Source organism: Ruditapes philippinarum, unplaced genomic scaffold, assembly GCF_026571515.1.
Source record: "Ruditapes philippinarum isolate M1 unplaced genomic scaffold, ASM2657151v2 ctg3708_1_1_1_1, whole genome shotgun sequence".
Lineage (NCBI taxonomy): Eukaryota > Metazoa > Mollusca > Bivalvia > Venerida > Veneridae > Ruditapes > Ruditapes philippinarum.
This window is the reverse complement of record NW_026854779.1, coordinates 15,617-29,891: the sequence shown is the minus strand read 5'-3', so window position 1 is coordinate 29,891 and position 14,275 is coordinate 15,617. Positions and strand designations below refer to the sequence as shown.

Sequence of the window (14,275 nt, the reverse complement as noted above, 5' to 3'; positions counted from 1 at the left end):
AACTAGGTCACACAGTCTAAATGTTAACACTCTTGTGGCTACTGTTTAGATCCAAATATCTTTGAAATTGATGAGAAAGGATGTTATGATGATTTCAAGGTTAAGTTTGATTGGGGGTCACCTGGGGTCAAAAACTAAGTCACACAGCCCAATTATGGAATAACATTGTTAACACTCTAGAGGCTACTGTTTTGATCCAAATATCCTGGAAATTGATGAGAAAGGTTGTATTGAGGATTTAATGATATCTGGTGGATACCTTTAATAAAGCCCCCATGGATACACGTTTAAACCAATTCGTTTCGATTTTCATTCGTAAACGTTTACAATATTTTTTACCGTTTAATCGAAATGACCATATTGGGTGTTTACAACCCTCCACACAGCATTACCGTGCAAAAATTGCTTGTGACATAATTAATACATTTTTGGTAACAAATGGGGATACAATGCAGAAAATGTGTGCTGACTCAATCGTGATGAGCCCTGAACATTCTTTTTTTGTACATGTATCAAAAATAGAAAGTAAGTCATCATTTGGCGACTCAAACACATGGTGTATAGAGGTACCACCATTTAAACGGTATCGTTTCGGTTCTTAGCAATGGTGTAAACGTTTACAAAAAATTATAAACGTGGGAGCCTTAACCTTTAATGGTCCTCTAATTTTTGGCTGGGTTGCACAGGTGCAAACCCCGGTTATAGTATGGTGAATGTTGGGCGGCGGGCAGGCGAGGAAAAAACTTTCGTAACAGTTTTCTCAGCAGCTACTTATCACAGCCTCTTGATATTTGGCATACAGCATTAACATGTGGTCACATAATGTGGGATTTGATTTCAGATCTGTCGCTCATCCACTTCCTGTTTGCTGACTTAGTTAAATTTTCAACATTAATGGTGAATGGCAGGACATTTTCGTAACAGTTTTCTCAGCAACTACTTATTACAGCCTCTTGATATCTGGCATACAGCATTAACACATGGTCCCATACTGTGGGATTTCATTTCAGGTCTGTGGCTCATCCACTTCCTGTTTGCCAAATTAATTAAATTTTGGTTATTAATGGTCAATGGTAGAAAATTTTCGTAACAGTTTTCTCAGCAGCTACTTATCACAGCCTCTTGATATTTGGCATACAGCATTAACACATGGTCCCATAATGTGGGATTTGATTTCAGGTCTGTCGCTCATCCACTTCCTGTTTGCCGACTTAGTTAAATTTTCAACATTTATGGTCAATGGTAGGAAACTTTCGTAACAGTTTTCTCAGCAGCTACTTATCACAGCCTTTTGATATTTGATATACAGCATCAACACATGGTCCCATACCATGGATTAGATATCAGGTCTGTCGCTCATCCACTTCCTGTTTTCAAACTTAGTTAAATTTTCAACATTAATAGTCAATGGTAGGTAATTTTCGTAACAGTTTACTCAGCAACTACTTATCACAGCCTTCTGATATTTGGTATACAGCATCAACACATGGTCCCATACCGTGGGATTTGATTTCATGTCTGTAGCTCATTCTCTATCTGTTGGCCGACTTAGTTAAACTTTCGACATAAATGGTCAATGGTAGGAAATTTTCGTAACAGTTTTCTCAGCAACTACTTACCACAGCCTCTTGATATGTGGTTCACAGCATTGACATGTGGTCCCATATTGTGGGATTCCATTTCAGGTCTGTTGCTCATCCACGTCCGGTTTACTGACTTAGTTAAATTTTCAACATCAATGGACAGTGGTAGAAAATTTAAGTAACAATTCACAGCCTCATGATATTTTGTATACATATGCAAACCGGCCTTTTCTGTCTTTGACTCATTTTTTGTAGAGTTAAGTGGCTCTAGGGTGTTAAAAATAATTTTTTTAATTTATTAACTTTTTTTGCTCATACAGCCCCTATTTTTAAGTTTATGTCTTTCATGTTTAATACAACCATGCTAACAGAGGTCCTCTTCATTTGGGCTTAGTGAGGGGTCATTTGAATCAAGGTCATCAGGGTCAAAAATAAATAAATTTTTTACAGTTTTACAGGAGTGGTGTTTTAACCTTATTTTATTGAAATAGGGTTTTTTTCTTCATTTGGTACAATTAGTAAATTGAGGTCTTTTCCTTTGGATATAGTTAGTGGTCAGTTAGGTAAAGGTTACAAGTGCATAAAAAAGATTTTTACACTTTTGCTCATACAACCTTTATTTTTGACAGATGCACTTCATATTTGGTAGGAAGATAACTTGCATTGTATTCTTCCTTTTGATTGAGGTAGGGGTCAGTGTCATTTGAAATTATAAGTTTGTTTTTTTTACTGTATCTCAATAATTAACTCTCCATCAAAGGTATGATGAATTCATGAAAGAAAGCTCTAGCTTAGAATTATAATACAGATATGTAATGGACATGGTCTTGGATGCTTGCACACATCTTGGATAGAAAGGGGAAAAACTCTTTGACTGCCATTCTTAATATTAACAAAAAGGTCTTATTGGTAAAGAAAACAAAAAAAACATAACATACTTATACCCATTTTATCCCTTTAATAGTTAAAAGAATGGTCAACAAGCTGAATTGATATACCTATTGACTCATCAGAGCACCAGATACTTTAATGAGCTGTGAGGATTAATAGATTAATGTCGTCTGTTGCCATATTTTGGTGGCTTACTCTCTGTGTGATGGGGTTGGTTAGATCTTTTTAAACTTTGCATTTTAGTCATGATATCTCTTTTAAGTTTGACATTACATCGTAATTGATTTAGAACCAAGTATCTTAGGGGCACAAATGTGATAAAATTTTGGTAAAACCTAGTCAGAATGTTTGTCTAATTTATATTTCAGATGAATTTGATATCGGGTCTTCTTAGGTTAAAAACCAGGTCAGTAGATCAAATCAAAACAACAACTTATGTAAGTATAGGATTTGTTCTATAAATACAAAAAAATAGAAAAAAAATTACATATTTTACAGTTAAAGATGGTCTCACTGACAGAAAGAGTAATACATTTAGAAAAGCAATCAGAGAATGCAGCAAAAAAAGATGTTGTTGAACGCCATGATAGGGATGTAAGAACAATGCAGACATCCTTGACCCAAGTTCGAGCCCAGGTGGTACAACTTGAAAGGCTGAGCTTAAATGAAGGAGGACGTTCAGGATCAGGAGAAACTGCCCCAGGTATCACATTGTATAATTATAATTTTATGGAAGGAGACACAAAAATCAAGCATATTTGCAATACATATATTTGTGAATTGGCATGCATCTTATGTAATTGTATTTTGAGATCATAGATTGTTTTATAAATTTGTCCTGCAAGACAAGATATCAAAACATGGAAGTTATGATGATCTTTTATTTCCATCATCAACATTGTTTGTGGTATTAATAAAAAATTGTTTATTGAACAGCTCCAGAGTTAAAGCGTAGATTAGACATGCATGACAGCCAGTTTGCACAGCTAGATGTTCAGATGGCAGAACTGGACCTAAGATTTCAGATCCTGGAGACAGCAAGCTACGATGGTACACTAATGTGGAAGTTGAGGGACTATGCTCGGAGAAAACAAGACGCAGTTCAAGGGAGAACACTCTCATTGTACAGTCAGCCATTTTACACCCACAGATATGGTTATAAGATGTGTGCTCGGGTACGTAATTGAATTTGATATAATGATAGGTCCAAACATTTATAGAAGTATAGAATAAAGTTATTTATTTTGTATAAAACTCCAGAGTTAAAGCGTAGAATAGACAAGCACGACAGTCAATTTGCACAGTTAGATGTTCAGATGGCAGAACTGGATCTGAGATTTCAGATCCTGGAGACAGCAAGCTACGATGGTACACTAATGTGGAAGTTAAGGGACTATGCTCGGAGAAAACAAGACGCAGTTCAAGGGAGAACACTCTCATTGTACAGTCAGCCATTTTACACCCACAGATATGGATATAAGATGTGTGCAAGGGTAAATTATGGAAGATTTTAACAGAGATCTGCCGAGGACGCGATTTTGCGCCATTGGCGCTAAAAAAATGAGAATGACGCAGGAAAATCGGCAGCAAAAGGCCATGGGCGCATCTAAAATCTGGGCCAGACTTATAAGAAAACAAAACTGTCTGCTGGGTTATTTAGTCATACAGTCAAAACTGGTGTTACCCATATTCCCCTGTAATTATGCATATTCTTGAATTTATCCATTCCCCTATAGCTTTTGTTTATGTTATCTACTTACTGCATTTTTTCTCATAATCCCTTTCCCACACAGATACTCATTTCTACTACCGTAAATTTAATCCAATAAAATAAACAAACAAAATATACAACTACTTAATATTTAAAATGATTATCGGTAACTGAAAAAAAGTGTTGCTATTTTAAGAAATGCTGTAAGTTGCAGTATAATCTGACAGGTGTACAACTTTGATCACCCCTAAGGCAGCTATTCCATTAGTACATGATCCGTGACCCACGTCTGTGATCCGTGTCCGGGCATGTCCGTGGGTATTATTCCATAGGTAGGTTATTTTCTATATACTTTTAATTGCAGTATAGTGAACAGAGGATAAGGCTCCCACGTTTACAATTTTTTGTAAACGTTTACACGATTGCTAATAACCGAAACGATACCGTTTAAACGGTGGTACCTCTATGTACTATGCACACCATGTATTTTAGTAGCCAAATGATGTCTTTCTTTCTATTTTTTACACATGTACAAATAAAGAATGTTCAGGGCTAACCACGATTGAGTCAGCACACACTTTCTGCATTGTAACCCCATTTTTTACCAAAAATGTATTATGTCACGAGCAATTTTGCACCGTAAAGCTGTGTGGAGGGTTGTAATCACATATTTTCCGTTTGTTAACCAGGTTTTCAATTTTGAAAATCCTGGTTATTAGATTGGGGTATGGCGGGCGGATGGGCGGGCGGGCGTCAAACGAAATTGTGTCCGCTCTGTAACTCTTCAACCCTTTGAAGAATTTTGATGAAACTTCAGACAAATGTTTACCACATCAAGATGACGTGCAGAACGCATGTTCCGCATGGCTGGCTCCAAGGTCAAGGTCACAGTGACATTAACATTGAAAATCCTGTCCGCTCTGTAACTCTTCAACCCTTTGAAGAATTTTGATGAAACTTCAGACAAATGTTTACCACATCAAGATGACGTGCAGAACGCATGTTCCGCATGGCTGGCTCCAAGGTCAAGGTCACAGTGACATTAACATTGAAAATCCTGTCCGCTCTGTAACTCTTCAACCCTTTGAAGAATTTTGATGAAACTTCAGACAAATGTTTACCACATCAAGATGACGTGCAGAACGCATGTTCCGCATGGCTGGCTCCAAGGTCAAGGTCACAGTGACATTAACATTGAAAATCCTGTTTACATGATTTTAACTTGATTTGGCAGTCAAAGGTCATATCATCTTTGGAGGTAATTTAAAAAAGATATGATATATTATTTCATGTCTACTTTGTAACTTGAAAATTTTAGAAAATTTGAACTTTTTGAAGAATTTTAGAGCAAGCGTATATTTCTATATGATGTTGACCTTGAATTGACTTCATCCTGAAGATCTCATTGAATCCATCTCGGAATTTAGCGCAATTTTTAATGAAAGTCGTTTTCATTTTCGAAAGTCGCTATATAGAGTCGGGTAATAACATTGATTAACAATTGTTGCCCATTTTAACAATATAATCTATTTGCTTTCTTTTTCAGCAGTTGATGTCTCAATGATTGTACTAAAACATCTATAGAACCCTCTCAAACTTGCTTTCATTTAACTCAAATTGTTGTCTCATTATTAAGTATACTCCTTGCAGACAGTATTGTTAGCCGAAATTTACATCCTACTCATTATCATGTATTCTCATGAATATTATCCTTTCCTTCATGTCATGTTATAATCTTTTGAATATTCATAGCAATCTTCATTCCAAAATTCATACTATAGTATAGAATCAGAACAACATTTTTGAAAACCTGGTTTCGTGGCATTGCCATGTTTCTTGTTTACTTTGGAATAAACAACTAGAATTGATAAAATCCATGATTACAGGCAATGATTAAGAAATTTTGAAAGACAATATGGTCATTTCGATTAAACGGTAAACAATATCGTAAACGTTTATGAATGAAAATCGAAACGAATCCGTTTAAACGTGTAATCGTGGGGGCCTTAACAGAGGATAATTATTTGTAGAATATGATATAATTTCATTCTAATACCAAAAACAGTTGTAACATCAAAGAATTAGGTAACAAACATTTAATATCAGTTAGGTTTTCAAATAACATCTCTTTAGCAACCGAAGACCAGATGTTGTTTTTTAACCAGGTTTTCCGAAGGAAAAAACTCGTTATTAGATTGAGGTATGTCGGCGGGCGGATGGGCGGGCGGACGGACGGGCGGGCGGGCGGGCGTTAACAATTTCTTCTGTGCGCAACTCCTTCTACATTTCTCAACGGATTTTGACCAAACTTTCACAGAAGCTTTGTCATCAAGTGCCCTGGCGCATATTGTCAGGGTTTTGCGATTGGATAATATTTGACCTAATTATGGCCCTTTGTTTTTTTTCCTTATAAAGAATATATAGTGAACAATTTCTTCTGTGCGCAACTCCTCCTACATTTCTCCACGGATTTTGACCAAACTTTCACAGAACCTTTGTCACCAATTGCCCTGGGGCATATTGTCGGGATTTTGTGATTGGATAATATTTGACCTAATTATGGCCCTTTGTTTTTTTTCCTTATACTGAATATATAGTGAATAATTTCTATCGTGCACAACTTCTCCTACATTTTTCAACGGATTTTGACCAAACTTTCACAGAAGCTTTGTTATCAAATGCCCTGGCGCATATTGTCGGGGTTTTGTGATTGGATAATATTTGACCTAATTATGACCCTTTGATTTTTTTCCTTATACAGAATTATCAATATATAGTGAACAAATTCTTCTGTGCTGAACTCGTCCTACATTTTTCAACGGATTTTGTTCAAACTTTCACAGAAGCTTTGTCATCAAGTGACCTGGCGCACATTATCGGGGTTTTGTGATTGGATAATTTTTGACCTAATTATGGCCCTTTGTTTTTTTCCTTATACAGAATATATAGTGAACACTACTCAGTGGCAATTCCTCCTACATTATTCATGTTTTACATTGCACATAGTTACATTGTTTGTTGCTTGTATTTGTATTTCAAATACAACATATTTATCTACAATGGTGATAATTGAAAACCTGGTTTCATGGCATTGCCATGTTTCTTGTTTTAATCTGTCATTGCTGCATCATAAACTTATAGGTTCTCCCACACTATTTTGGTGAGCTCTTTAGTATTTTCTTTCGAAATTGATAAAGTATTTAATTTCGTTCGAGGCATTTTGTAGGATTGAGACATGTCAGTGACTGTCCGCGTCCGTAAAAAATCGCTCATCCTGCGAAACGTCGTGGATGCCGTTGCGGAAGCAGATGGTAAACGGACGAAAGGAATAGATTCAACGTATTCTTTGATTAGCGAATCGGTAGCGGACGCGGATGACGGACGCGGACCACTGATCACGTATAAATGGAATAGCGGCCTAAGGTCACTCAGGTTCCTGATGAAGTGTAAAAAAAAAAGATGTCTATTTCGTCATCAGAATATTTGACAGGGTGATTAACAGAAAAAGATGTTTGTTTTGTCATCAGAATATTTGACAGGGTGATTAACCAATCAGGGAAACCATGTACATGACTTTTTTCATGATCAAAAGGTCTGTTGACAAGTGTCTTTGATGTATGCTGTCTACACAGAGGCATACAAGGGGTAATAATATTATTACCAGATCTACAAACTTTTTAAACAGTTATTTAGGTCAATGTTTACTTATTTTCCCAAGGCCCATACTTTGGTAAAAATGGCCCATCATTTTCAGACCAAGTGGGCCCAGTACTTTCAAATTCTTGGCAGATCTCTGATATTAATATGTTATAAGTACTATCAGACAACTTGGGATAGTTTGTTAACAAGAGTTCAGCAGATCTGCAAAAAATATAATTTTGCAGCAAACCATCCGGTGCTGTTAATGGAATGATGTTTGCTGTAGTAGCCAACATCATGAAAAGTAAGATATGTTCAGCATAAAGATTTGGAATTCATGAGTCATAAAGATAATATGTTCATGTGAACAATTGATAAAGGATGGTTATTAGCTCACCAGAGCCGAAAGCTCAGGGTGAGCTATTAGTATCAAAGGGGGATGCTCCTGTGTCTGTCGTCAAGCCTCAACAATTGTCTTCTTCTTTGAAACTACTAAGCAGATTTACTTCAAATTTGGTCTGTAGCATCCTTGTGACAGTCACACTTGAATTTGCTCATGTCATTCCAATTGGGCCCTTTTAGGGGTCAGCAGAGCTAAAAATAGGAAAACCTTTAAACATCTTCTTCTAGAGAACTAATTGATGGATGATCACCAAACTTTGTCAGTAGCATTCTTGGGTAGTGTTTTATCAAGTTTGCTCATATTAATTTGATTGGCCCCTTTTAGGGGTCTCTAGAGCTGAAATTGTTAAACCTTTAAATAGCTTCTCCTACAGAACTAATTGATGGATGATCACCAAACTTTGTAGCATTCTCGGATAGTGTTTAATCCAGTTTTCTCATATTAATTTGATTGGCCCCTTTTAGGTGCCGCAAAAGCTAAAAATAGTAATACCTTTAAATGTCTATTTCTACAGAACTAATGGATGGATGATCACCAATCTTTGTCTGTAGCATTCTTGGGTAGTGTTTTATCAAGTTTGCTCATATTATTTTGATTAGCCCCTTTTAGGGGCAGCTTAAGCTAAAAATAGAAAAAACCTTTAAACATCTTCTACTTCAGAACCAATTGATGGATGATTACCAAACTTTGTCTGTAGCATTCTTGGGTACTTTTTTATCAATTTTGCTTATATTTATTTGATGAGCCCCTTTTAGGGGCCACTAAAGCTAAAAATAGAAAAAACCTTGGAACATCATTTCCTACTGAAATAATTGATAGATGATCACCAAACTTTGTAGCATTCTTAGGTAGTCTTTTATCAAGTTTGCTCATTTTAATTTGATTGGCCCCGTTTAAGCTAAAGCTTAAATGCCCCAGGTCATGGCATTTCTTCAAATTATTGTTTAAACATTTTCTATGCTCAAATTTAATATTAGAATATATTGACATTCCAACACTGAAAAGCAGTTGTTTCTGGTGAGCGACTCAGGGCCATCATGGCCCTCTTGTTTATCTAGTCTTATCAAAGAGCAGCTAAAATAATTGCTTTAACTTTTGTGCAAACATGCCAAGGATGTTTCTGGCATAAAGCTGTTTGTGAGATCTTCAAATGGCTGCAGTCTGTGTCACAGTTGCTTTTGTAAATTAAGGATGCTATTCTCTTTATGTCTTGTATAAATGACTTTGTTCAAAGGCAACTGTGACCAGTTGTCCTGCACATTCAATTTTTCCTGTCAATGAGAATAAAGCTTACAGTCATTACAGTCATGTGAAAGGTCACATGCAAAAGCCAAATTGCTATCTCTCAAAGTTCAAGTTGAAATGTTAACAAATTCACCATTTAACTGGTGAGAAATGATAGGCATTTATGGCCTAGTGGATTATTGTAGAAAATTGTTTTGTAATGAAGATAATCTGAGACTTGTCTCATATAATATTTTTTATTCAGGTGTATCTTAATGGAGATGGTATGGGAAAAGGAAGTCACATGAGCCTGTTCTTTGTTGTTATGAGAGGTGAGTATGATAACCTGTTGCCATGGCCGTTCCAGCAGAAGGTTACGATGACACTTCTTGACCAGGAGACTGGACAGTGCAACCTTTCTGACTCGTTCAGACCAGATCCAACCAGTAGCAGTTTCAGGAAACCAACAACAGACATGAATATTGCTTCTGGATGTCCCCTATTTGTTTCTCATGCTGTGTTAGAAACAGCAAAGTATGTGAAAGAAGATACAATCATGATTAAATTTCAGGTGGATTTGGCAAATCTCAATCATCCCTAACCCAGGCACGCATGGAAGTAATAGCTACAAACTTGTAGGTGTAAAATGTCTTTTTTCAAAAGATTCATTTGTGATAAGACATTTTGTACTGGTAAGGTGTAGTCATTACATATGTTTTACACAGGTACATATTGGTGTTGATTATTGTAATATTTTCAGTAAGTTGGTATATGTACTTCCATGCGTAGTGTCTGAGGAGAGCAGTCTATTCTCTTCACAAACATTTGAAATTGATAAACTTATTATTAACATTGTGTTACTTTATAGTTATATATTACAACTGTATATGCCTATCAAAGAAGGAGTGATAGTTGTTAACATCATGTATGTTAGTCTTGATATAGCTTATTCAGCTTCGACCTATATTCCAATCCTAGATGTGAGCACTACATTAAGCATTCGTTATCAGCTTAAGTTAAATGTTGATGCTTCTGTTGCCTTTTCATATTTCTTTACGTTTGCCAAATTTTGTTTGCATCATTTTTTAGAATATGGAAGGCCAGTTAAGATAAACATTTATTTACCAGTAAGCAGAAATAAAAAAGGCTTGTGTCTGCCATCCAGGGTGGTTATAGAAATTTTTTTCTTCATAATTATGTTACCCACAGAGATAAAAATAATGCCCCTTTTAAAGCAACACCATGTTCAAGTTATACGGGCATATAATAAAGGTTATGTGTATACTTGTTATCAAATTGAGGAGATTGCCATTTATACATTAACTAATATTGGTAATACATGTATTTATAAAGGTGTTTGATATCAAAATTGTTTCTTTAATTTTTATGTAAATTTTGCGTTGACATTGTATACTACTACAGAAATTGAGAGCAGGGCTGTATATTTTTCAATTTCAACTCTTTTTAAGGGTTAGGTAAATGCTCTCTTCTATTACACCAATGAAAATATTTCATGCAAATGATGTAGAAAGAGGAAATTTTCAACAACTTGAGAAGGATAATATTGCTTGACTTGACTGTTCAAATGGGGGGGGGGGGGTCCTGTAAATGTCATGCCATTCAGAAATCATTATAACTAATAAGTTATTCAAATGAAATAAACTAATGTTAAAATTATCTTAAATTTTACTGCAATAGGAAAAGCGATAGGGTTAAATATTTATTTCTAGTGAAAAAGTATTCATAAGATATTTATTTTACTGTTCATTAATTCTAAATTCTGACAGAAAGCACGGTTTGGGCTACTTCTTTTGATAATGTTATACATATATCATCTTAATTTATTATGATACAAGTCTTATTTTAATATATATTTATACATCATATTCAAATTGTTTCAGAGTTTGGCAGATTGTCAGCTTTTTTTATAGGACACTGTGTATGGATATCAGAATGTTAAATGGTTTATGTAGTAAATGTTGTTGTAAATGCTCTATTAATGGAGACAATATTATAATTAAAGATAATGTATATCAATTTTATTGTGTATATTTTATATAAAACATCTGCCAGCAATCATGCTGTAAATGGCAGTACTAAATAGCCTTTATAAGTAAATAATCTGAGATGTAAATTTTCTAACACATAGAAACAGATTGAAAGCTATCCTCTACTGAGAGTATCATAGATAACTGATAATGTTTCCACATGTGACATTTTAAAGGGCATATTATGCTTATTTTTCATGTCAAATATCTAAACTAAAACTTAAAATTTTATAATTAATGCTTTTTGACATTTCAATATAAAGAGTTCAGCTGACGAGTCTACCAAACGGACGAAACAAATATGAATGTGCTATCAATAATACTAAGGGTCATAACTAATTCAAATCTACATCTTGCAGTCAATAATAACATTATTATAGGTTTTGACAAGGGCTGTATTATGATTTGTTGACATTTATATTTTGCCTTATCAATTTCATACTAGATTTTTATGTCAAATCATTTTACAATCAGTCTTTGGAAGAAATACTAGTATATTCTAAAAAGATTAAAACTTTTGGGGCAACTTCGATATTAACATATTTTATATAGTGATTTTAGTATTATGAATTTTAAACAGACAGCCCACTTCTCCATCACTGTGTCTGGCTATTGTTTGAATGATTTGCTTATATCTAAGTATTAACACCTGGTGGAAGGGGTTATTTTGCAGAAATACATATGTTGTAATTTGTGTGTAGAATTTTTAAAGTAATGCTCTCTTAGAGTGTTTCTATGTTGTAATGCTCTTTGGTCAGATAGTTTGTTGATTTTATTGTTTGACCACAATGTGGTATTTTCCAGTATTAACCCTTTTGAGGGTTTAAAACTCCTTAGGAAGAACGTTTCAAAAGAAATTGAGTTGACATTGTAATTCTAAAAGTCAAGGTCAAAATAACATCTTAGCTGACGTTGTGTAGTGCAGAGTAAAAAAATTCTTGAAGCTGTCAAACTTGTATAATTGACCAATATTCAAAATTGTGACTTTGTAAGTCAACATGATGTATGAAATAGTTCCAATGCATGACTTTGTCATCTAAGGTTAGCTTACCATACATGTAATTAAGTAATTAGGTCACATGTCTAAGTGATAAGACTTTAAAGTCCTCTTGTATAGAGGAAAGCAATGCTTATTACTGCCAAATATAAGAATGTTTGTTTTGTAGATACAGATTATCATCTTGTTTTTGTTTGTTTATAAGTTAAGATGTAAAGAATACAGTAGCCTTGATACTCTATGTTGTCTTTACAATAAATATAAAGGGCTGTGATAAACAGCTGTATATTGGCTCTTGATTTGTATATACTCTGTCAAACCTGACCAGGAGAAGGAATGAATAGTTCACCTGTTCACTCCAGGGGACCTTGAAAGATTGACTATTTTCCAACATACTTTGCTATCACCCTGCACCTCAGAAAAGCGATATCATGCTGTTAATCAAAATTATTTAAAATAACCTAGATGATTGAACTTCAATATAATGAAACATACAATTCTGTCAAGTTGCTTAATGCGCTTAAAGATATACTATGCTCATATTTAGGTAAATTACTTTTATTGCAAACATGTATTGAAATCTAGGAAACTCGAATGAATATGTCTAATTGGAATAAGAGTATACACAAACTATGTTTTGAAAACTGCATTCCCTATTACTGGTTCTTAGCCTAAATTGCTTAGTATATGAAACTTGGTTAGCATGTTTGTCCCAGAAGTTACTCGTATGAGTTTGAATATAGGTATTCTCGGATGAAAAACTAGGTAACATGACCTGAAAATGGAATAATCTTGTTAATATTCTAGAGGCTACTGTTTTTATCCAAATATCAGGACAATTTGTCAGAAAGGTTGTTTGGATGATTTCTAGTTAAAGTTCCAATATGGGTCATCATGGGTAAAAAATTAGGGTTATGCAGCCCAAACATGGAAAAACCTTACACTCAAGAGGTGACAGTCAGCCCAAATATCCTGAAAATATGTCAGAAAGGTTGTTTGGATGATTTCTAGCTCAAGTTCCAATATGGGTCATCTGGGGTCAAAGACTTTGTTAAACAGCCCAAAAAAAGAAAAAAAACAACCAAACTTGTTAACACTCTTAAGACAACATTTTCAGTCCAAATATAAATGAAATTTGTTAGACTGGTTTGGTTGTTTCTATGATTTCTAGATCAAGTTCAAATATGGGTCATTTTTGGTAACTAAGTTTAAAGCTGTCTATCCAGGTGAATGATATAGTGTCATTGTTCTCTTGTTTAGTGACAGTATTTATTCATACTGTACGTTTAGGATAATTATTTAGTGACACGGTGGTCAAGTCCACTATTACGGTACATGTACACAAATTGTTTCAACATGAAATACTCATGCACTGCACAAGTACTATGACTACTGCATAATACACACTACACACGATAAAAAATTTATTACCGGTAAATTTTAAACATTAGATATTAAAACAAAAAAAAAAAGAAAAAAAATACAGAAACAAAAAAAAGTTGGATCTAACTTGTGAAAAAAATTCAGTTGTATTGCATCCCATTGACTTTACCAACTTTGCTATCAAGACATTTAAAATTCTATTTTTTAGCTTGAACTATGTTGGCTTCTTAAAAACCTGTTTTACATATTCAGACAAAGGTTGTAAACTTTTGTGTACACAAAAACTGCAATGTCCCCTCCCCACATTATCATTTAAACACAGTACTTTTTTTACCTAGAGAGTGAAAAATTAATTTTCAAAAAATATATCTTTTTTGTGTACTTGAAAAAAAGTTA

General features: G+C 34.5%; 1 protein-coding gene across 7 annotated transcripts in view; it reads left to right on the top strand.

Annotated features, from left to right (window-relative positions):
* Positions 1 to 14,074, top strand: part of LOC132741048 (TNF receptor-associated factor 3-like) — a 131,133-nt gene extending 117,059 nt beyond the window's left edge. For all 7 annotated transcript variants that reach the window (XM_060729129.1, XM_060729131.1, XM_060729132.1 and 4 more), the window contains 3 exons: positions 2,973 to 3,177; positions 3,411 to 3,649; positions 9,717 to 14,074. In XM_060729129.1, coding sequence (XP_060585112.1) covers positions 2,973 to 3,177; positions 3,411 to 3,649; positions 9,717 to 10,052 — 780 coding nt within the window. In that variant the 3' untranslated portion in view covers positions 10,053 to 14,074. The remainder of the gene's footprint in view (positions 1 to 2,972; positions 3,178 to 3,410; positions 3,650 to 9,716) is intronic.
* The last annotated feature ends 201 nt before the right edge of the window (positions 14,075 to 14,275 follow it).